Source organism: Mastigoproctus giganteus, chromosome 10 (genome assembly GCF_048544385.1).
Source record: "Mastigoproctus giganteus isolate SK-2022 chromosome 10, ASM4854438v1, whole genome shotgun sequence".
Classification (NCBI taxonomy): domain Eukaryota; kingdom Metazoa; phylum Arthropoda; class Arachnida; order Uropygi; family Thelyphonidae; genus Mastigoproctus; species Mastigoproctus giganteus.
The window spans coordinates 139,315,279-139,339,898 of record NC_143584.1 but is presented as its reverse complement, the minus strand read 5'-3'; the positions used below and the strand labels follow the sequence as shown (position 1 = coordinate 139,339,898).

General features: G+C 34.3%; 1 protein-coding gene across 4 annotated transcripts in view; it reads right to left on the bottom strand.

Moving 5' to 3' along the window:
* The window catches only part of mio (GATOR complex protein mio), a 294,475-nt gene that overhangs the window by 103,164 nt on the left and 166,691 nt on the right, over positions 1-24,620 (bottom strand). For all 4 annotated transcript variants that reach the window (XM_090384080.1, XM_090384081.1, XM_090384083.1 and 1 more), the window contains 4 exons: positions 22,796-22,851; positions 18,646-18,761; positions 4,776-4,894; positions 3,641-3,784 (listed from right to left, as the gene is read on the bottom strand). In XM_090384080.1, the coding sequence (XP_090240206.1) occupies positions 3,641-3,784; positions 4,776-4,894; positions 18,646-18,761; positions 22,796-22,851 (435 nt within the window). The remainder of the gene's footprint in view (positions 1-3,640; positions 3,785-4,775; positions 4,895-18,645; positions 18,762-22,795; positions 22,852-24,620) is intronic.

Sequence of the window (24,620 nt, the reverse complement as noted above, 5' to 3'; positions counted from 1 at the left end):
GGTGGCAGTGATCACAGTGTGCTGAAGTGGGATTTACTCAAAGAGGTAACTACCATTAGGGGTAAAGGGAAGGGTTATTGCTTCCGTAAAGGCGACTACGATGGACTGAGACAGTATTTAAATTCTATACAGTGGGACCAACTGATGATGTTACCAACAGCAAATTCAAAATGGGAAGCATTCAAAGAACTTATCTTGGAAGCTACTAGGCTTTACATACCAACTAAGAAATATTGTTCAAGGTTTAGGCCAAAATGGATGTCAGATGAACTAATGAGGCATATGGCAGAGAAGAAAAATGCATGGGATACATACAAATTAACACATGACACAGAAGCCTATGATAGATACAAGTTGATATGCAACCAAGTTACAAAGGAGGTTAGGCAGGCGAAGGCAGATTACGAGAAATCCTTGGCAAGGGATGCAAAGAAAAACAGCAAAGAGTTCTTTACTTATGTAAACTCTAGAAGGAAGGGGATGAATCAGATTGGTCCACTTGATATTGATGGGTCAAGTGTTGATGATCCTGCTCAGGTAGCTAACAAACTAAATGAATATTTTGCATCGACATTCACACATGAGGAGTTATTCAGCGAGGGGAATGCCAGAGGTGTATTCAACTCTAGCAGTAAGCTACAGAATCTTGAAATAACTGGGAGTAAAGTGGAGGAGAAACTGTTGAAGATAAACACAAGAAAGGCACCCGGGGTGGATGGGATCTATCCAGTTATATTAAAGGAGGCAGCAAAGGAAGTAAGCAAACCCTTAGCCATAATTATGAGAGCTTCCTTGGACTCAGGGGAGGTACCCATAGACTGGAAATGTGCAAATGTGACCCCAATTCACAAAGGAGGATCAAAGGCTGACACAAGTAATTATAGACCTGTGAGCTTAACTTCTGTTCCAGGAAAATTAATGGAGGCACTGGTTAAAGAAGCACTGCAGGATCATTTAGACAAGACTTCAGTTATAGCTCAGACAGCATGGTTTTGTTAAGGGGAGGTCTTGCCTGACCAACTTGATTGGATACTATGATGCAGTCACAAAAGAACTGGATGCAGGGAATAACTTTGATATTATATACTTGGATCTTAGAAAGGCTTTTGATACTGTTGCACATGGAAGACTGCTACACAAATTGGAGCAGTGTGACATTGGAGGCAAATTGCTGCTATGGATAAAGGGGTGGTTGAGGGGGAGAAGACAGAGAGTGGTAATTAATGGACACTGCTCATCGTGGACTGATGTTATTAGTGGAGTCCCTCAGGGCTCAGTGTTGGGTCCATTATTGTTTTCTGTATTTATAAATGATATTGATGATGGTATATCGGGCTTAATGTCCAAGTTTGCAGACGATACAAAGGTTGGCAGGGTTGTCAAAGACACTACTGACACTATGCTGCTGCAACAGGATCTGGAAAGGTTGAGCAGATGGGCTGAGAGGTGGCAAATGAAGTTTAACATTGACAAATGTAAAGTACTACACATGGGAAACAGCAACCCCAGAGCAACGTATCAACTCTGTGGTACTACACTGACAGTGGTAGAGAATGAAAGGGACTTGAGGGTGGTTGTGCAGGCAGATATGAAATTCTCTGAGCAGTGCAGACGGGCTGCAAGAGTAGCTCATGGAGTATTGTCAATGATATACAGGAATTTTTCCAGCAGGGATAAGGAGGTGATTATTCCATTGTATAAGGCGATGGTCAGGCCACACCTAGAGTACTGTATACAGGTCTGGAGGCCTCATTTCAAGAAGGATGTAGAGCTGCTGGAACGAGTACAGAGAAGGGCAACAAGATTAGTGAATGGAACAAAGGGGTGCTCTTACGAAGAAAGGCTTAAGTTTTGCAAATTACAGTGTTTGGAGACTAGGCACCAGCGAGGTGATCTGATAGAGGTGTATAAAGCCTTGAATGGTTTAAGCATGCTCAATGCTGATGGGATTCTTCCACTAGCTCAGAAAAATCACCTGAGAGGGCATAAATTCAAATTGAGGAAAGACAGATGTAGGATAGACGTGCGGATATTTGCCTTTAGCCAGCGGGTGGTTGGTTGGTGGAACAGACTTCCATCCCTTGTTGTGGAGGTTGATAGCCTAAATAAGTTTAAGGCTCAGCTGGACAAGTATTTTGAACGAACAGAGGGGTGAAGTGGAAGTGGGTTTTTTTTTTTTTTTTTTTTTGGCTGATGCTGCATAAGCTTGCTTTCTTGCATCAAATGCCTCTACTAATGCTAATGCTAATGTTACCAACTGCAAATTCTAAATGGGAAGCATTCAGGTAAGTAACTGTATAAACCATTAATCTTTTTATACCAACTAAAAGATGTTGTTCAAGGTTTAGATCTAAATGGATATCAGATGACCTAATGAGACTAGTGATACAGAACAAAAATGCAAGAGATGATTATAAATTACAATGGGACAACAAAACCTACAGTCAAGTCATTAAGGGAATTAGGCAAGGTAAGGAGAAATCTTTAGATAAAAAAGTGAAGGGAAGTAGCAAAGGGTTCTTTACTTCTGTCAATACTAGAAGTAAAGGGATGAACCACATTGGTCCATTAGATATGATTGTCATAACTGCTGATTCAAGAATTTGAAGTTTATCCATTCTGCCAGAACACGTGGTTCTAGCACATTTATGCCTCCATCTATTTCAGCATGGTGGTACTTAACTATATGACTGTGAAGTACCAGGAGAAATAGATTAGGAATGATGGTCCTATGCTATGGTTGTCACAGTCCCTTTACCTGAATTCACCGAATTTCTTTTTATTGAACCATCTTAAGACCTTGGCGTTAAAAAAAAAAAAAAAAAAAAAAAAAAACACGACTAAGGAACATGAAGAGTCTCACACCCCATTCAGGATGCCTGAAATTCGATTCCAAACTTGCCTTGACATTTTTGAATGTGCACATCAGTTATTGTCAGGTTGATGCAGCCTGTGTTGCCAAGTCAGAGCTGCCACATTGACCAGCATCTATAAGTGTTGAACACAACAATAAATGAGTATTGGAAAACTCTAAATAAAGAAATCTAATTATATTAGCTCTCTTTATTGCAGTAATTACATTCACTCTTCCTTGCCTATCGGTGTGCTCTAAGGTTCAATGAAAAATGTTTTCTCCCATCACTTTTTAAATACATTAAAAATGGATGAAACTCAAAAAGGAGTATTTCTGGACACATGTTTATATGAACTATTTTAATGGTTTTGGTGGATACAACTAACCTCAATTTTATTAAACATCTTTTGTGTATGTGTGTGAGTGAGAGAATTTATTTATTTACACTGTGTTTTTAAAAGGGAATCCCAAACAATAATGATAAAATTCAAGTGATATAGATGAGTTGAAGGTTAGAAAAATAAAAAAAAAATAAAAAATTATTGAGCCAGTCCTTGTGTTTCTGTAGAGGTGAAAATTAAGGAAATCACATGGAGGGAAAACAGTTCCAGAAAATGGAAATAGAAGGAATAAATGAAGAAACTTAGAAAGAATAAGCTATCTTAATTGTGAGGTTTATACAGTTAATAATGCATTTAATATTTAAACTATGCTTAGTTGAAATAATTCATACCAGGAATCAGTTCTTAACTTTAGTAATACTGAAAGTAATATAAAAGAGCCCACCTTCACACCATACCCTAAAAGAGCTCTTTTCTTCATCTTCACAGATATATCATCCAGGTAATCATAAAACTTATCTTTTGAATCTAAACAATACAACATTTTTTTCCCATGGCTCCAAACAACTTCTGACATAGGAGACCAATTCTGCAACAGGCAAAGATATAAATTACTATATACTCAAAACAAAAAGCCATTCTTAATGTTTTGCAATAAAGAAATAAATCTATCTTAAGTGTAGCCATCTAATCAGTAGCTGTGCACATCTAATAAGCAGCCATCTAATCAGTAGCTATGCACAGTCTAATAAGACTGTGCATAGCTACTGATGATATAATATATTAAAACCATCTTACTTAAACTGCATTATCATTTACAAATTTTCAGAAAATAGCTAACACTGCAATCAAAAATAGATCAGTGCTATTTAAAAGTTATTTGTTACATTTATACATTCTAAATGTATTTTAATCCACCTCCATTATTCTTATTCAGTTAGGTAATCTTATCTGGAAGTCTTTTTTTTGTTAAAATAAAAAGCACAGCATTAATGTGTATTTAAAAAAAAAAAAGGATAAAAAATATTAATTAATGCTACTTACAAAACCGTACATTGAAATTACAAGATATATTGAAACGTAAATCATTACTAAAAAATTTATTCAATATAAACAAATACGCATATCACATTCATCAAAATATACGACATCCCTTCACCTACTGACCTGATGTGAAATACTAAAAAAAGTAGTAGTAAGTAGCCTTCATTCTTACTTCAAGAAATATGCACTACATATTTGTTAAGCAGCAAAGAACTCAGTTTCTGTTTAAAATTGAAATGGCTTAGGGTTTTATTTGACAAGGATGATCTACACACCACTCTATTATTTCTGGAAAAACTGATACATTTTAGTTTACAAAAAAATCACAAAAGTTCACAAATATGCCTTTGTAATTCTGACAATTTATCTATTAAATGCAAAACATCAGCAACTTTTGCAATCAATGTTAAAAAATGTCAGGGATACTGCAATAAAAAAATCTATTACCTTATTTTATTGAGTGTATACCTACATTAGTTAACTGGTTTGCAACAATAATTTTATTATAATTATCTTTTAAATACAAAATTTCTTACCAAGGTGATATGATCAAAAACTGTATAATCAACTATAGCTCCATTATGCGACACTGTTAACATGCGATTTTCTTGATTTATGTGCCAAGAAAATGAAGAAAGTAAGTGTTGAGAATAGGCTATAAAGAAAAATAATAATAATAATAAATAACTAAACTTATTCTCATGAATACATATTAAAAAACAAATATTTTACTCTATATGCAATATATAAATAAAGGGCAAGCAGACTATGAATAACATTCCTGTGCTAATTTCCACATATATGAAATTAACTATCAAATATGCTCCATTATTCATCCTACCAAAAAAATGGAATTAATACGCAGGACACAACAGCATACTGTCTCTTTGTTATATCCAATGCACAGAACACCTCAAGTTAAGTATAGGCACAGTTTTCACAATGTAGTTGGGTGAATGTGGTAAATTTTCATCCTAAACTTAACCCTTTGTCAACTACATGGGAGGGAATTTCCACCCCAGTATTTTTTTTAACCTTTTAGGCAAAAAATAAAAAAAAAAAATAAAAAACCCTCTCTGAGCCTGCTGAAACCCTGACTATTTTTCAAAAACATTTTAAAATTGTTTACATGCAGTGACACAATGAGACAAATGTGATTAATAGTAGTGTTTAGGTTTCTTGCATTCCAGCAATACCATGATTTTACTTTAATGACAACCAATCGTACAAGAAACTGTCAGAAACCTTTCAAAGAACCTTGTAATTTATTTGTTGTTGTATGTTTCAACCTGGCAGGATATATTTGGAATAAGAGAAAGTTGTGATTGTGATGCAAAATGACACTTGGAGCAATATTTGCACACAAAATCAAAATAGAAGCTCAGAGCAGGGTATTATTCTTTGTGGAAAATGCCATCACCAAGATGTATCTTGATACATCAGGAAACATCTATTAAAGCTAGTGAAGACCCAGCTCATTATGATGACATATTTCATTTTAGGGGGCTTAGAGGGAAACAGGTATTCTGTGTGTTATCAGACACTCAGTCTAAAACACTGATGGATCCAATATCTTTCTATTACAGAAGATTTAGGAGAAGTCCGGTTGGCCTGCCTCCCTAAAATCCACTCATGCACACCTTCTCGATGGTAAGTCCTGTTACGTCACTTAGGTGGCAACAAATGTGTAGAGCGGTTCTCTTCAAGAAGGCTGGTCAGCGTGAAGAGGAAAAGACCAAACCCTCCAGCATATGACAGCACAACGAAACAAATGGCCCTCACCTTGCACTTTGATATTATGTAGGTTAGAATGTCTCTTAAAACTATCAAACCACCCTCTACTTGTTCCAAATTCAGCATCCTCAGCTGCCTCACCTTTCTTAGCCTTCATTTCATCAAAGAGGCTTTGGTCTTTATTTTGAAAAATACCCTGACTTAACGGCACATGGCAACTAGTCTGATTATCAATTCATATCATTACAATTCTCTCCATGTCTACAATTAGGCTTTCTCTCTTCCAAATTAGAGTAATATGCAATGGTGTAGCATTTTTCACTTCATCAAGAATGTTTTTTTTTTTGTTTTTAAGTAGTGATAACTGTAGTGCGAGCCAAGTCTAGCCTTCGGCCTATCTCAGTGTTTGATACAACTTCATCACTAAGTTTAATAATTTTGACCTTTGTATCTAAAGTAATAGCCTTATGACATTTCTTACCACTTTTATCTGCAATTATACAGCCACTCTCCAACTTACGTAAGGGTTGTGTTCTGCAGAACTCTACATAAGTCAGGTTTTATGTGTCAGAATTTCTCTAAATGCTTATGCAGCACTTGCAACTACAGTCTGTCCTCATATAGCACAATAGTTGCGTTCCTAGAAACTCTCGTGCAATGCAAATTCGTGCAATATAAACAACAGGCCCTATGGGAAAAGTGGGGTTAGGTGCCGACCACCCAAGATTGAACACACATTTCGAACCAAAACATTACCAAACACAATATATAATCGGGTAATTTTAATCGTTATAAAATACTTACGTATTTTATAACGATATCGTTATAAATTTAACGTTATAAAATACTTATGTATTTTATAACGATTAAAATACGTAATAAAAAATATCATATATTTTTTATTATAATATAATAAAAAATAAATATAATATAATAAAAAATAAATATTTTTTATTATATTATAATAAAGTATTTTTAGTATTTTTTAATACTAAAAAAGTATTTTTTACGAATAAAATACGTATTTTATTCGTAAAAAAATTATTATTTTAAATAAAATAGTCGTAATAAAATACTTACGTATTTTATAATACGTAAGTCGTAATAAAATGCTTACGTATTTTATTACGACTATTACGTAATAAAATATTGCTAATGCTTTTGCTTCTATCATAAGCAAACTTGTTTTTTGTTTGATTTTCTATCCAAACAGATGACAGCCGTTCCATCCCTTCCAATTCTTGTTTCTTAATCTAATGGATTTTAATTACACTTTGAGTTGTTCCCGCTATGAAAGTTGTTTTTATTTTCTCCGCATTCTTTGTAATTCTCGGCGTTGCCTCATTTAGGTCTGCAGCACGTGCAATATCACACGGTCTTTCATTTCGCTCAAAGCGTTTCACAATTTCATATTTTTTTTCTCTATCGACAGAGGCGGACTGGCCATAAGCCTTACCCGGGAAATCCTGTGGGCCGGAGGCCGGTGTGATTTTGGCCATAAACCGTAGTATGAGGCCACTATAAATTTTCCCGGGTAAGAATTTTTGACCCATTCCGCCTTTGTTTATCGATATTGCTTTTTTTTTTTTTTTTCTCTGAATCTGCAGTGTCTTCACCAGGAGGCTTCCTTTTCACACCTTTTAAGTATTTTACTAATTTTTAGGGAATAAAGCACAATTACAAAATGAGGAGGCACGCTTGATACACATAAACAAAGCTGCGCGCGGGTAGCAACTGAATAAACAACACCGTAAAGGCCGAGATACCCTATTAACACCCCACATTTTACTAAAGCACATTTCTGGGGGTTACTACCATAAAACAATAAAAACAATTTCCAGTTTTGTTTCTGCTAGTGGAATCTGTTATAAACTGGTAGTAAACTCCATCTAATTGCATTTGCGATTATACCGATAGCTGGAATTGTGTTGGTTTTTACGTTATTATGGTGAAATGCGTTTCCCCTTCACTGATATAAAACACAAATACATTTTCAGAATCTTCTTCATTCCTATTGTGTTGCGTTCTGTTGGGGTGATTCCGCGTTCGATTGCCATTTCTTGTAAACACAAAGGCGAATCATGCATAAGCGAATTCGGTTCGTGTTATATAAGATAATGTTCCCCTATTTATAAATCGTGTATGATCGAATTCGCGTAATGTAAACACGTGTTATACGAGGACCGACTGTACGTGCACTGAATTTGATTGAAGAAAAAAGAAATGTTCTATGAACATGTAAATAGAATTATTCAATTTTTTATCTCATGCGCAGGAAAAATTACAAAAGTGCACAAAATTACAAAAAGAGAGAGGAGACAGCCATAACTTCAGCATGTTTTAACTTTTGAGCATCATTGCCAGAATAACTCTCCAGCTGATAAGTATGCCACTGTGGAAGTTGAGGGCTGTGAAGATTTATAAGGGGTTTTTTCCAACACATCACAAAATTTCTCTGCAGCTGCAAAATCAGCACTGGGGACTTCACCACAAACTTTAATGTTCTGGAAACCAGCATGATGCTGGAACCTATTAATTAAAACACTCGTTGCATGCCACAAATTTGGCTTGGGGTTTGCCATACTTAACCTTAATATCTTCATATATACTTCTTGCTTTTGCTTGAGTAGCCATTAGATTCAGGGGCACTCTCTTCTGAATCTGATTTTCTATCCATATTATTAATAGCTTTTCCATCTTCGATACAGCACATGAACATTGCTTTGTGATCACTGTGAAGCAACGAGACCTAATTCCACGCAATAGATGACAAACTTTGTCCTGCTTCATACTGCTTAATTAATCATCTTCATTTCTAAAATCAATTTTGTTTCGTTTCCTAGAACTGCCAGCACTGGCACTTTTCATTGGTCCCTTTCCCTTCACCATTGTAATAAGTAAATAGGAATGAAAATTTGTTTTTTAAATGATTGAAGATTTCAGTGAAGGGGAAACACATTTCGCCATAATAACGTAAAAACAATTCCAGTTATTGGAATTATCACAAATGCAATAAGATCACGTTTACTACCCATTTATAGTTAGATGCACTAACAGAAAAGCTCAATAAACCGGAAAGTGCAAATTGTTTTATGGTAGTGATCTCCAAAAATGTGCTTTAGAAAAATATCACAAAGGTGTTCAAAATTGATTCTTATAATGGAACATATGATAACGATGAAAGTGTACTGCAATTTCAATTATAAAAATGACATTTTAAAGAGATAAATAGCTTAGTTATATAGCAAAAATTTCAACTTCCGAGGTCTTGCAACAAATTACAAAAAAAAAAAAAAAAAAAAAAAACAATGTGCTATTGGGTTCATATTACAATATTTTCACGATACCTCCATTTATTCTTACAGATGCAAAATACGTTTACACAACTTTTTTAAGTTTGCACTGGCCAGCGAAAATTTACGTAAAGTCAAATTTCCGTAAGTCGAATATTACGTAAGCCAAGGAGTGCCTGTATTTTATAATTTAATCACACCAAAACAGTAAAATAGAAGTTATAAACAGTTTAATATTTACTTAAACACAGAGCATGCATAAACAAGATGCAAAACAAAACGTGTTTGTTAATAAACTGATGACAGCTACATCAGGTGGAAGACTGAAGCGAGCAGTAGCATCGTGTTGGAACTGCAAAGCAAGTGTCTCAAGTCGGAGTATGGTGGCAAATTTTTTTTTTTTTTTTTTTTAAGAAGCATTAGCAACTAAGGCCATATTGCTCCGGGAATATGCGGTGGTCATTTCCTGATCTTTCCGCATCCTCCGTATTTGGTGGTGATGGGCTCGAACCCCGGTCTAATCAAGAAGCATGTGCTACGCACTGCTGCTCCTTCCCACCTGGCTACAGAGGTGCCCTGGTGGCAATTGAAAAGTGTTGTAAATGCGAAGCGTCGCAAGTCGGAGTATGGATGTATATAAATAAAATTTAAAAAGCAAAGAAAAATATTTGCATATAAAATAAATCAGTATACAGTAAATCCTACTTGTATGTATTAACACATTTGCTTCCACCTAAATGTAAGAGAACTCGTTCAACGTGCCGTAATTTTCAGAATGTTGGAAAAAAAAAAAAAAAAAATCAACATCCTGTTATCCCCCAGCATTTTTAAAATTCATACATAATGGCTGAAAATTAAAAGTTGGGAATTCATTGCTAAATTGAAAACTTACTTTAATGCTGAGCTGTAAATCAAAACAAATCTCATAATTTCATAAAAAGTTTAATCATATACATAAACTAACAACACAAGCAAAGAACAAATAAAGCTGCAAGCTAAGTCTATAAACAAAAGTCAAGCATTACTGCAGTGTTCAATCAGTGTGCCAATACTGAATAGTTGTTAATTTCATATGCCGTTATGTCTATGATACATGTTGGTTGATCACTCGAGAATGACTTGTATGCATTATGCCGCAGCACTGTATTTTGAACGAAGATATGCATTGCAGCACCCCTTAGTGCCATAAATGTAACGGCATGTGAATTTTTTTTTTTTTTTGCTTGCACAATAAATTTCCTGGGTTGATAAAGACAGCAAATGTGTTAATGCCATATATCAACATTACTCATTCAGCAGCCCATGGGCTATCTCTGACCAGCACCAACTCAGGAAATTTATTATGCAAGCAAAAAAAAAAAAAAAGAAAATTTATTTCAATTCTATATTAAGAAATTAATTTTATTCATCGCTTTTATGTACTTAACTTTTTTTAAAGCTATAACTGGATTTATCTATCCATTGTTGAGTTATTTAAATTCAGAAATCACAAAATCTGAAGGGTAATATTTAGCCCAATTTTCAAATCTAATTCAAAAATTTTCAGTTTTCCTAATATGACAAAAAAAAAAAAAACTAGGAAACAACTAGACTAAATCTAAAAATATGCAAGATAAACCCCAGTGCCTTTAAATTGAAACACCCAGCATATGTATGTATACACAGTCGAATCTTGTTAATACAAAGTTCAAGGAACCTAAATTTTCACGTTTTGTAATAACAAGGTTTATAGTAATGAAATTTTGTAATAACAAGGTTTATAGTAATGAAATTCCCCAAAAGTGCCAAAATTTTAGGTTTTTCAAAAATAAATGAAAAAATAAACGAATTTAAATTAATTAAATAAAATAATAAAAATAAAATTTAATAAAAACAAAAGCCAAAAGTCTAATAATGCAGTAATAGGAATAACACATTTTTTAAAGATTTTATTTGTAAGATAAACTAAGAGAAAAGCAATTAAAGGAAATGAAAATATTGTACATTATATATTTTGATATATACAATATTTTAGTATCACAACAAAAAGAATTACAATCTTAATATAAAAGGAGATATACAAACCATTAACTATTTAATAAATTAATCTAATTTAAAGAAAGAATCCAATGTTGTTTGCACAGTTTTTGTCCTATACACATTTTTAACTACAGCACACACATTATCAAATGCAATAGTTGTTTAACATTACTGCAGGCCAACACATTATTATGCTCAATGCATTTTGGGCATCTTTTTTAGATGGCTGTGTGTGTGTGTGTGTGTGTGTGTGTGTGTGTGTACGCTTCTTCACTTTTGTTGTTACTAGTAACAAAATCATCATCGTTTTGCTTGCTGCTCAGCAGCTCTTCTGGTGTTGGCATTGCTGTGGTAGCAACTTCATCAACCACCTTCACAAACTCTTAAAATTCACCAATAAAATCCATGTGCTCCTTCAGATTCTTCCATTCCTCAATGTTGCTATCGCATTCCTCTGCTGGACCATGTTTTTCAATGATATTCTTTCCAAAGCACCTCTTTCTGAAGCAGTTGATTATTGCAGTTGATGCAATACTGTCCCAAGCAATAACAAGATTATGGATAGCACCAAGCCATTCCAATTTGGCTGCAAAATTGTTCCCTCCTTCTATATTGCAGATCAAGTACCTTATCAGGCAGGCTCTATATGTTCTCTTGAGGTTATAAATAATGCGTTGATCCAGTGGCTACATAAAACTGGTGGTATTCGGAAGAAAAACAACAGCCTTATATTTGTCGACTTAAGTGTCTCGGCAGAATGTGCTGTACATTGATCAAGAATCATCAAAATGTTCCTTTTTTTTCTGAAGCTATTCTTCTGTCCACTTTTGATAAACAAGATTGAAAAATTTTGACCATAAGCCAAGCACTTATATAGGCTTCATAATCACAGAGAAATTGGTTAATCTCTTCAAAACATCTTGGTTTGGAAAACTTACCAATCACAAGCGGGAGTAGTTTTGTACTGCTATCTGAATTGCAGCATAAGAGAACAGTCAATCTTTGTTTACTTAATTTTCCACCATGAAAATACTCTCCTCGAACATCAAATGTTTTGTTTGATGCAAATTATAAAATAAACCTGTCTCATCAAAATTGAAAATATCCTTTGCCTCATGTTTTTCAAGAATGGACCATACAGAACACAACTAGTCTGTAGCCTTTTCTTTGTTGACTAATATAGACTCACTGTAAACATTTTGCAAAACCAAGTTATTCCTCTTTTTAAATCTTTCGAGTCAGCCACTGCTGCATTTGAAGTCGCTAATTCCATGTTGCTGAGCTAGATAATTTGCCTTTTCTTGCAAAATCAGACCTGATATTGGCAAATTAGATGCACGCATTTGTTGGTACCGCTCAAAGTTTTGTTTCAAGCTCCTTGTGTTTTGCACCACAAATTTGTTTCCTGTTTTTTGTTTTTTTTTTTAATTGCTACTCCAGTATCATTCACTTCTTCAAGTCTTTTTCGATATTTCAGTATTGTGGATAAACTAGGTGGTTTTTCAGTATTGTGGATAAACTAGGTGGTTTTTCAGTATTGTAGATAAAGTAGGTAAAGAGATGTTATATTCCTCTGCAATGTCCATTTTACTTCGATCCATCCTGTCACTCTTGTATAATTTTTAGTTTAATTTCCAGACTTAAGTCTGTTTACGTTTTGTTACCATAACACTGCTAGATAAGATTTAATATAAACAAATTTTAAATTAATATAAAGACAAGTTCCAAAAAAAAACATCAGCTCAGATACAATGGCACAGAAAATAGATTACTGTATACTGTAGCAAAGGACTCTGTGTTAGTGTAACAATTGCAACTGACCTTAATCCCATGGAGAGCAAGGGAGTATATGTAAACAACTTAGGAAAAACTGTTTTTAATCTTTTGTTAATTTAACATTGCATCCTTCACAAAGATGTTTTTTCAAATGCACTTAAGTTGTAGCTACCATAAATTGGTATTGTTTACACAAAAGTAAATTCTAACATGTCAGTGCCATCATTCAGGAAGCAGGGAAGCAGGGAACCAGGTAGCCAGGCAATAATAGGGGCAATAATTGGACAGCTGTGCCAAGATTTATATTAAACATACAAAATAACAATATTTATTTCTCACAGGATGAAAATGAATTTTGTAATACATATTAACCGAATTTTAAAATAAACAAATATATTTACATAGAAAACCCTATCCATTTGCAAAGGAATAGCATGCGCTTCATATAAACAAGTACGTTGTATAAACTGAGTTTGTATTAATGAGATTTTATTGTATATTAAAATTCTAAATGTAGGCATCAGCAGAGAAATTACTGGGTGTGGCTTATTCACAAATTCCCATTAAATCACAAAAATATTTAAAATAACCAAGAAATAAAGTTATTAGCATTAGCAAAGGCATATGATGCAAGAAAGCAAGCTTATGCAGCATCAACCAAAAAAAAAAAAAAAAAACTTCCACTTCACCCCTCCGTTCAGTCGAAATACCTGTCCAGCTGAGCCTTAAATTTATTTAGGCTTTCAACTTCCACAACAGGGGATGGAAGTTTGTTCCACCAACCAACTAGCCACTGGCTGAAGGCAAATTTCCGTACATCTATCCTATATCTGTCTTTCCTCAATTTGAATTTATGCCCTCTCAGGGGATTATTCTGAGCAAGAAGAAGAATCCCATCTGCATTGAGCATGCTCAAACCATTTAAGGCTTTATACACCTCTATCAGATCACCTTGCCGGTGCCTAGTCTCCAGACACTAATTTGCAAAACTTAAGCCTTTCTTCATAAGAGCAACCCTTTGTTCCATTCACTAATCTTGTTGCCCTTCTCTGTACTCTTTCCAGCAGCTCTACATCCTTCTTGAAATGAGGCCTCCAGATCTGTATACTCAAGGTGTGGCCTGAACATTGCCTTATACAAGGGAATAATCACCTCCTTATCCCTGCTAGAAAAATTCCTGTATATCATTGACAAGACACCATGAGCTATGCAGCCCATCTGCACTGCTCAGAGAACTTCATATCTGCTTGCACAATTACTCCCAGGTCCTTTTCATTCTCTACCACTGTCAGTGTAGTATCACAGAGTTGATACATTGCTCTGGGGTTGCTGTTTCCCATATGTAGTACTTTACATTTGTCAATGTTAAACCATTTGCCACCTCTCAGCTCATCCGCTCAACCTTTCCAGATCCTGTTGCAGCAGCATAGCATCAGTAGTGTCCTTAACAACCCTGCCAACCTTTGTATCGTTTGCAAACTTGGACATTAAGCTTGATATACCATCATCAATATTATTTATAAATACAGAAATTATTTATAAATAATATATTATTTATAAATACAGAAAACAATAATGGACCCAACACTGAACCCTGAGGAACTCCACTAATAATGTTAGCCCACGATGAGCAGTGTCCATTGATTACCACTCTGTCTTCTCCCCCAATCTGCTCATTTTCTAGATCCTGTTGCAGCAGCAGACTGTCATTAGTGTCCTTAACAACCCTGCCAACCTTCGTATCGTCTGCAAAATTGGACATTAAGTTTGATATGCCATGATCAATATCATTTATAAATACAGAAAACAATAATGGACCCAACACTAAAACCCTGAGAGACTCACTAATAACATTAATCCACGAAGAGAAGAGTCCATTGATTACCATTCTGTCTTCTCCCACTCAACCATCCCTTTATCCATAGCAGCAATTTGCCTCCAATGCCACACTGCTCCAATTTGTGAAGCAGTCTTCCATGTGCAACAGTATCAAAAGCCTTTCTAAGATCGAAATATATGATATCAAAGTTATTCCCTGCATCCAGTTCCTTTGTGACCACATTATAGTATCCAATAAAATTGGTCAGGCAAGACTTTCCCTTAACAAAACCATGCTGTGTCCGAGCTATAACTGAAGTCTTGTCTAGGTGATCCTGCAGTGCTTCTTTAACCAGTGCCTCCATTAATTTTCCTGAAACAGATGTTAAACTAACATCTGTTTCAGGTCTATAATTACTTGTGTTGCTCTTTAATCCTCCTTTGTGAATCGGGGTCACATTTGCACATCTCCAGTCCAGGGAAACTCTCATAATTATGGCCATGGGTTTGCTTACTTCCTTTAATATAACTGGACAGATATATTAAACAGGTTGTAACACCCCGGGGTTACGACCTTTGGACAGATCCTGTCCACCCCGATTACAACCTTTAGTAGGGTATCAAATAGCCAAGAGCTCAGTTTCAGCTTTCATCTGATTAAGAGCAATGAAGTTTAGCTAAAAAGTGCTATTTTATTTGGTTATCTCTGGAGAACATAGTTCCAGGCCATTTTCTCCCTCTTTTATGATATAATACAGATATCAAACTATATGAAAATCTACTAAGCATGTGAAATAAGTCAGGATATCTATGAAAAATGCAAATAAAAACAATATTATTTATTTACATTTATATAGGTAAAAATGATATAAGGAACAAAAACCAATTACCATTAACTCTCTAGTGTGAACCCAAGCATACTGGATATACCAAACAAATAAAAACATTAACTTAAATATCTATAAGAATTCCATAATTTTTGCATTCTTCAAATACAATATGGTATTCACTTTTAATCTGCATCAACTATTTTTTTCTTTGTAAAATTACAGAAAACATTTTTAAAAATTTTTTTTGAATTTTTTAAATTAAGTTTTCAATGACTTGCTACCTTTTGGTTTGATTCATACTAGATAATCTTTATTGCAACAGTAATAGAAAATAATTAAATGATGTAACCTGCTTAGATAATCTTAGTGCTCAAGAAAAACAAAATTTGCATTTGCAACAAATTGTTCTGGTACTGCTCTACTTTCAAACAGAAGGCCTAGCTAATTAATTTCGCTAAGCACTACATAAGACCACCTGCTACCTGACGATGGAACAATCCATAAGCTTCCATCTTATGATTTGCCAACTGTTTTTTGTAATTGGGTATCCAGTTTTCTCTCTGACTGCTCACTACAAGTAATGGTAGATGCCGCTCTGTCTTCTAACTTCTCCACTAATGCTGATGTTCTCCAAGGTTTTAGTTCTTCTCCCACTTTGGTTCTTTCTCCCACTCCTTTCCTTTGTGTATTAATGACCTTCTTCCATTGACCCAAAATCCTATACACAGTTTTACTGATGATAACACATTGCATTCCACCTTCCAGCTTGAGAAGCCTTGCCCTACACAAACAGCTTCAACTTTTCGAATATCCACTATCAATTCCTTAAATGCTTATCGCCAGGTAATTCTCCAGTGGAGAAAAGATAATTTAGTTGATTTAAATCCTTCTAAAATTCAGCCCTGTCTTATATCTTGCAAAAAGGATTCTTCTGCTCCTATGCTTATATTCAATGACAGACTGATTTCTAGGCAAGATCATATTTTTATTGGGCATTACCCTGACTTCTAATCTCTCTTGGCATAAGCATACAAATATTGCTTCCTCTGCATCTAAAAAACTGGGTTTTCTCTTTCACTCTTGGTGTTACTTTTCCTCCAAACAGCTGTTCAATCTGTACAAACTGCAAATCTGCCCTACCATAGAATACTATTCCCACATCAGGGGTGGTGCTCCCAAAACCTCTCTTTGGCTTCTAGAGACCTAAGGGCATAATTAGAGACCCATCTATAACAGAGTCTCTCTACTCTTCAGTCTCATAGACATTCTGTTCCTGCTGCATGCCTTTTCTATATATACTTCTATGGGCACTGTTCTTCTGAATTGGCTTCTATAATTCCAGCTCTCTCTCTCTTCCAAACAAGTCAGAACACGTCAACATCCAGGATGTTGACTGCCACAACCAGTCAACATCCTTTTACTGTCCAACTTCAAACTCACAGAACCAACTTTTCTTCTTTCTCATAATATTTTGTGATTACTATTACTTAAATTCAGTACTTTGCATTTTTCTATGTTAAACCCCAATTGCAACTTTTCAGCACATCTACCTAGTTTATCTAGATCTTGAAGTAGCATAACCTGATTAATATCATTAACTATCCTGCCTACCTTTCTATCAGCAAACTTAGACATGAAACTTGCAATATAAATAAAAATTAAAAATAATTGGGGGGGGGGGTACACCAAACCCTATGGTATTCATAAAATTAGTTCATGAAGAGAAGTGGCTTTTATAACTTCTGTCTTGTACTTATACATCCCTTTATCCACATTAGTATCTTTCCTCTAATGCCGCATTGCTCCAATTTATACAACAATCATTATCAGTATCAAAAATCTGGCACAGTATCAAAATTTTTATTGAAATATAAGTATATGATGTCAAAATGATTCCTTTGAGTAGCCTCATAATAACTAATCAGATTGATCATGCATGATATTCCTTTAATAAATGCATGTTGTGAAAGCCTTACAGCTCTGCTCCAATTAATATGATCCTGCATTACATCTTTAACCACTAACTTTACTTTTATGATTACCTTGCAAAGAAGTTAAACTTACAGGTCCACAGTTACCCACTTCACCCTTTGAACTACCAATGTGAATTTACAATTCTCAGGTGAAATATATATCCACCACAATCAATTCTGAGGCTCTCCTTGGATGGTTGGCCAATTAAAGAACTAAATTTGCCAATACTCAGGTGATTTTGATGAATTTTCTCATTTTTCAAAAACAGTTAGAAAAGGAGTGGTATTAATTATAATGGACGACTAGATTTGGAAGGTCCAACTAGAGTAGGAGGGAAAAAAGAAATATTTTTGAGCTTGGGTTCTATATTGGTGGGTGTTAGACAATATTCTCAGATCTATATAGGTCCATACCAAACCAAATCATATTCAAGCTTATCACTTCAGGAAAAGGGAGCAGGACCTTAATTTAAAATGACTTAACAATTTTAACAGTTTGTTAAAATAAAATTTATTTATTTTACTTTATATTTATTTTATTTTTTTTTTCTGAAATTACCATTATTACAATCATATGGTATGGAACTCTATAATAGCACCAACAGTACAAAACCAATGACAATATAATAAGAGACTAATTTATTTATTATTATTTTTTTTATTTTTAACTTTAAATTGTGCAAATATAGATGATCAATCCATTTGGTTCATAAAGTAATAATTGTAACTAATTACAAAGGTATTAAACAAAATTTTGCACAATGAAAATCTGCAATAATAATGCTTGTTTATAGGCAAAAAAAAAGTGCCTTGTAATGACAATTAAAAGCAAAAATATGTTTCTGAGTGCAGAAAGTAACTTTTTATCTTATGCAGTTTCCATCCAATGAAATTAGTTAAAATTTTGATATAAATTTAAATCCCAAAGCCTAAATTATAAAATTTTAGCAATGTAGAACTTACGTTGCACACATCGTTCCACTACTGTCGGTTCCATTTCATCTCCAACTGATGCCTGTTGAATATCATACAATTTTAGTGTAGGGCTATCTTTTACTAGTGAAGCCAGCAAATTATACCTGCAATAATATACTAGTGAGAATGCTTTTATACTGATAGAACTCCCCCCACCCCAAATAATTAAAATACTGCAAACTATTTTTACTGCATGCCTAATGAAATTAGTTAAAACTTGAAGAACAAATAACACCGATACAATACAGAAATAAAAAAAATTAAAAAAAAAATCAGAGCAAAAGCCCTGTGACCTGGAAATCAAGCAGCAGGAATTCTTGTAGAGATATGAATTCATTATTTATATATACATGTCTAAATAATAAATCTGTAGATTTCTTGCTTTTTTTTTTACTACTCTTATGATACTGCAATGCATCATTCATTGTTTGGGTTGTGCATGTCTACATAATCTAACGCTTTCATTGCCACCTAAATGCAATAGAACTCATTCATTGTGCTGTAATTTTCAGAACGTTGGAAAAAAAAAAAAAAAAAATCAACATTCCAACAGCTCAGCATTCCAAAAATTCAAACATCATGATTGAAAATTAAAAGTTTGGAATTCAAAAGTAAGTCTAAAAATATATTCTTGGCTAAATGCTAAGGGTATGAAGGAGATGGTTTATGCATGGATACATACATAATTTATATTACCCATGTAGTATATGAATGCATCGCTTAATTATATCTCATACTGTGAATACCTTCACAATGAGTGGCTGAGGTATTGCACTGCTTTGAATAAGTAATGCTTCACCAGTGGAGAAGACTAATGTTACTTATTCTTGGCGGAAACCACCAACACAGACGGCACCGTTTCAAAACTTGTTGGCTTACTCATCAGTGGGTGGGCAAGTACTTTGTTGTTGGAACAGTGACAACCCAGTTAAGAAGTAACTCCACAATATGAGAGATGCTTGATAGTGTGCATGGTTTAATCTAAAAATATATTCTTGGCTAAATGCTTTTTTTTTTTTTTAGGACTTACTCAGGACAAAAGTAAGTGTTTGCTAAATGCAAACACCTTTTGTCTTGAGCTGTCAATCAGAACAAATCCTAAAATTTTATAAAAAGTTTATTCATGTACATAAGCCAAAATCAACACAAACAAATAAAACTCTGTGTGTGTGTGTGCCAAGTCTATAAACAAATGAAGAAACATATAAGCCAATAAATAAAATAAAAATAAATTAAAATAATCATATATAACAAATAAAATAAAAATTAAAAGTAAGATTATGCAAATATAAGAAAAACCTTACATAGTAAATTTTTAAAATGACCCATTTCCTAAAATCTTGGTATGTGATTAGAGCTCTCCACGTATAAATATAATCTTTATGAAAAGAGGAACCTAATACTTGGCTATTTACAGCCTATAAAAACAACAGTCTACAACAATAAAATAATCATATATAACAAATAAAATAAAAATTAAAAGTAAGATTATGCAAATATAAGAAAAACCTTACATAGTAAATTTTTAAAATGACCCATTTCCTAAAATCTTGGTATGTGATTAGAGCTCTCCACGTATAAATATAATCTTTATGAAAAGAGGAACCTAATACTTGGCTATTTACAGCCTATAAAAACAACAGTCTACAACAATAGCCAAACAGTGCAGACATATTAATCACATTGGTACTGATAACATTAAGAATAGGAGATCTTTGGATTTAATTAATCCACGATACCAGGGAGTACATGAGTGTCAATCAATTCAGCTCTGGTGAGACCATGCAAGATTCATGGGGTACAATGTTTCTCAGTGTGGTTTGTGATCATTAACAGGTGAGAGTGTTTTTACAGGGATGGGAATATACAAAATAAGAGGGATGTAAAAATATTCATGCACCTCTTCTATTCAAAATAGTGTTATGTGGATCTAAAAACTGCTAGAAAACTTGCACTGCTTCTATTGAAGCAAGCAGCAGCCTGAAAAGCAAGATGTCAGCAATTTCAAGACCTGCTGGGTGCAATCATGCCGCTAGTTAGTACACCAGACCGAACCTATTGGTAATGCTCTAGGAGGCTTCCGGATCAGCTAGTGATCCGGACAGTGACTGGAGGGAGTCCGAGTAGAGTGTATGCAGGGAGCATTGTCGAGGCCACGTTATATCAAGGATCTGGGTATATTCTTACCATGTGTATGCCATATCCAAAAATTTCATTACTTCATACAGCATGTCCCACCCACTTTTTCTTACCATTGAATACACCATGAATTGTCAAACTAATAGAGCAAGCTTATCTGCGAAAAGATCTAAACCTCCCAAGCACTTCCTAATTCATTTCACAAATATACGTGGTCTCAATTCTAATCTCAACGATGTCCATTTCCACTTGCAGTCTGCCAAACCCCATGTACTTTTTCTAACAGAATCTCAGTTATCGGTTGATTCAACTACTGCTCATCTCAGATGCCCAAATTATTCGCTGCATGATTCCTTTCGCCTCAAATGGTACTTGTGCATATGTCTGTTCTGATATTCCCTGTCAGAGACTTGGCAATTTGGAATCTCCTCTCTTTGACCTTCTCTGGCTTAAAATCTCTCTATCTCATTGTGTCAAATTCATCTTTAGTCTCTACCGTTCTCCCAACTCCACTAATCACTTGGAGCTCTTTGACTTCCTCTCTTTGCAACTTTACTTTCTCCAGTGCAACTTTCCTAACAGTGAAGTGATTTTCCTTGGTGATTTTAATGTTCACAACTCCAGCTGGCTTCCGTATTCTAGTCACGCTGACCCAGCTGTCGAGATGCTTGTTTGTTTATTTGGTTTTTTGGAGCATTAGCAACTAAGGCCATATTGCTCCGGGATATGCAGTGGTCATTTCCCGACCTTTCCGCATCCTCCGTATTTGGTGGTGACGGGCTCGAACCCTGGTCTAATCAAGAAGCGTGTGCTATGCACTGCCGCTCCTTCCCACCTGGCTACGGAGACACCAGGTCGAGATGCTGGGGCTAATTTTTACTAATGACCTTGCACAGATTGTTTATTTACCTACAAGAATAACGGACAATCCTAATCATACAGCCAATAACGCTTGATCTTTTTCTCACAAACAACCCTTCTAAGTACACGGTCGAAGTGAGAGGTCCTTTAGGCACTTCAGATCACAACTTGGTGATTATCTCTTCTCCAATGGAACCTTTATCTCATGGCTATTCCCAACCTCGTGTTGTTTGGCATTACAAGAAGGCAAAATGGGATGACCTGCGAGACTTCTTTTCTTCTTTTTCTTGGTCGGAAAAGAAGTTCTGTTTGCTCAGATCGTGTCAGTGAAATTATTCTTGCAGCAATGGAATCCTTCATCCCACATTCCACTTTAAAATCTCGTCCTTTATCTAAACCTTGGTTTTCCAATAAATTTGCTAAGGCTGTTCAAGAGAAGAACGTTGCATATCTTAATTGGCTTGTTTCTAATTCTTCAGTTTCACTTTCTGCCTACACCAAAGCTTGCAACAATTGTAAAGCAGTTATTAATCAGTCCAAACTAGAGTTTGAACAGGAGAGTAGAAAACTTGGTTCTTGCCCTAATGCCCTAATTGACTTTTACTAATACCATTTTAATAATGGCAGCAGGCAAGAAAAATGTTTCGTTTTAAAGAAAGTATCACACTCTGCTAACTACAAATTCCACTGATCAACCACCTATTCCTTATATGTGAATCATAACATATATTGTTTATTTTTGATAGTGTTTTCGGTAATATATATATATATATATATAATTAATCAGCATAATACTGATTAAGGTGTTCCTTATTTGTCTGTGTTCCATTCCCATGAAACACAGCAATAAAACATGTATGTAGATACAAGTTTTATTGCTGTGCTTCAAGGATTCTTTATGTAGATTTAAACATTTATATCAAAATATTTACATATTTTTAGACTAAATTAATTATGATGGTCCTGTATATTAATAAGCATGTTATTAATTTAAGAATTTAACATTATTTTAATAGCTTTAAAACCATTCCTTGAAAATATTTCCAATACTGTAAGTATGACTTATCAAAAAATATTAATGCAATTTACAATTTGAACTGAGTTAAATATTAACTCTCAATTCTACACAAACACTAACCTTGTTGGACACCATGACAGTTTGGTAATTGGCTTAACTTCACTATGTGTAACAACCTGAAAATCTGTCAAGGTTCACTATAATTTTTATTCTACATTTTAATCAGCATTACTGAGCTTATATATATTTGGGCGTTAATATATGCCACAGCAGCAACACAGGGTGAAATCAAAGTTATCTGAGAAACAAGAATAAGAAGTTTCAGTGATAACACAGTCAACATTAATTAAAATACTTTTGGCTTTTAATAATATCAACTAGGTCAAACAGCTTTAGCTATTTTATAATTTATTGAAAGTAAATCAATTTATATTTAAATTTTTAACCTGTTTGTTTTTTATAATGCAATTCTATTAAATTATATTTCAGATTCCTCTATATATATTTTGACAAGGGATGGTTCAAAAGATAGGCACCCTATCTATTTGTTGTGTACTGTTTGTGGAAATTATGTTCCCAAACATATCTGTGAACTGTAAATCCAAATAGCAGGGGTTTATGTTCTAGGCTTGCAAAATATTTTTATATAAAATATAGTTTTTTTTATATAAAAGTTAGTTTTTTATAAGTTAGTCTAAATACACCAGTAATGTATTTAGATCTGCTTAATACTCTGGCATGACCTCATAGATTAGAGATTCACAATTACTTTGCAAAAATGTAAACTGAGTAGAAACCTTGAGCTCCGTGATTGTAGACTTTGTGGTATAAGTTAACTTAATGCTCCTAAAATCTCTGTTGGCAATGAAAGTTAGACACCACACTTGCTTAACAACAGGAAAGTTAAACACTGCTTCAAATTCTGAAGCCAACAGCCTGAGGTGATACCATGAATATGGAAATTAAATTTAAATATATAAATAAATTTAAAAACCTTTCAATCCTTTTTGTAGAAACCTTGGACTACTGTCACAATTTGCCAGCTGTGTGAATCTGTGTTTTTCTATTGACAAGAATGGTTGTACAGCCACATGCATTTGATTTTCGGTGAAAAAGAGAAAAAATATATATAACTTTATTTATTTATTTTTTTGCTAAGCATCATCAAAATCTAATTCTAGACATTGTAATAGGAAGTAAGGTTATATAACAAGCTGAGTGACTGACAGGTCCATTCAGGCTAAAGAATACACAACTACAGAAAATTAATCATGGCTGCACACAACTAAGAACTGCCAACAAGTTTTGATTCATTAAACCTCGAGGAAGATTTATAACAAGCTGAGTGACTGACAGGTCCATTCAGGCTAAAGAATACACAACTACAGAAAATTAATCATGGCTGCACACAACTAAGAACTGCCAACAAGTTTTGATTCATTAAACCTCGAGGAAGATTTGAATATGTAACAGAATTTGTGCGCAGTGTTTCAGAGGCACAGATGATAATCTGTAGTAATGTCAATGTGAAAGCCAATAGTGACACCACATTCAGAATAAAATGGTGTTCAAAGATGAAAGCTGGGTGCTTCTGTATGAACCACAGAGCAATGTTTTAAATGTTTCACAAGGTCAAAAGCAAGAGTAAGATTGGCTGAAAGTTTCCTATGATGCCAAAGGAAGTTTTATGAATTCATACAGGATGGGTTGAGTGTTCATAAGATGTTATATGAGGGATACTGCATTATTAGTATTAGTAATGACAAATAATGCAAGAAGGCAAGATTATACAGCATCAGGAAAAAAAAAAATTCACCTCATCTGTCCGTCCCCTCTAATAATTTGTCTAATTCTTCCTTAAATTTACTCAAACTATCCACCTCCATAACATCAGATGAAAGTTTGTTCCAACAATCAATTACTTTTTGGATGAAAGTAAAATTTT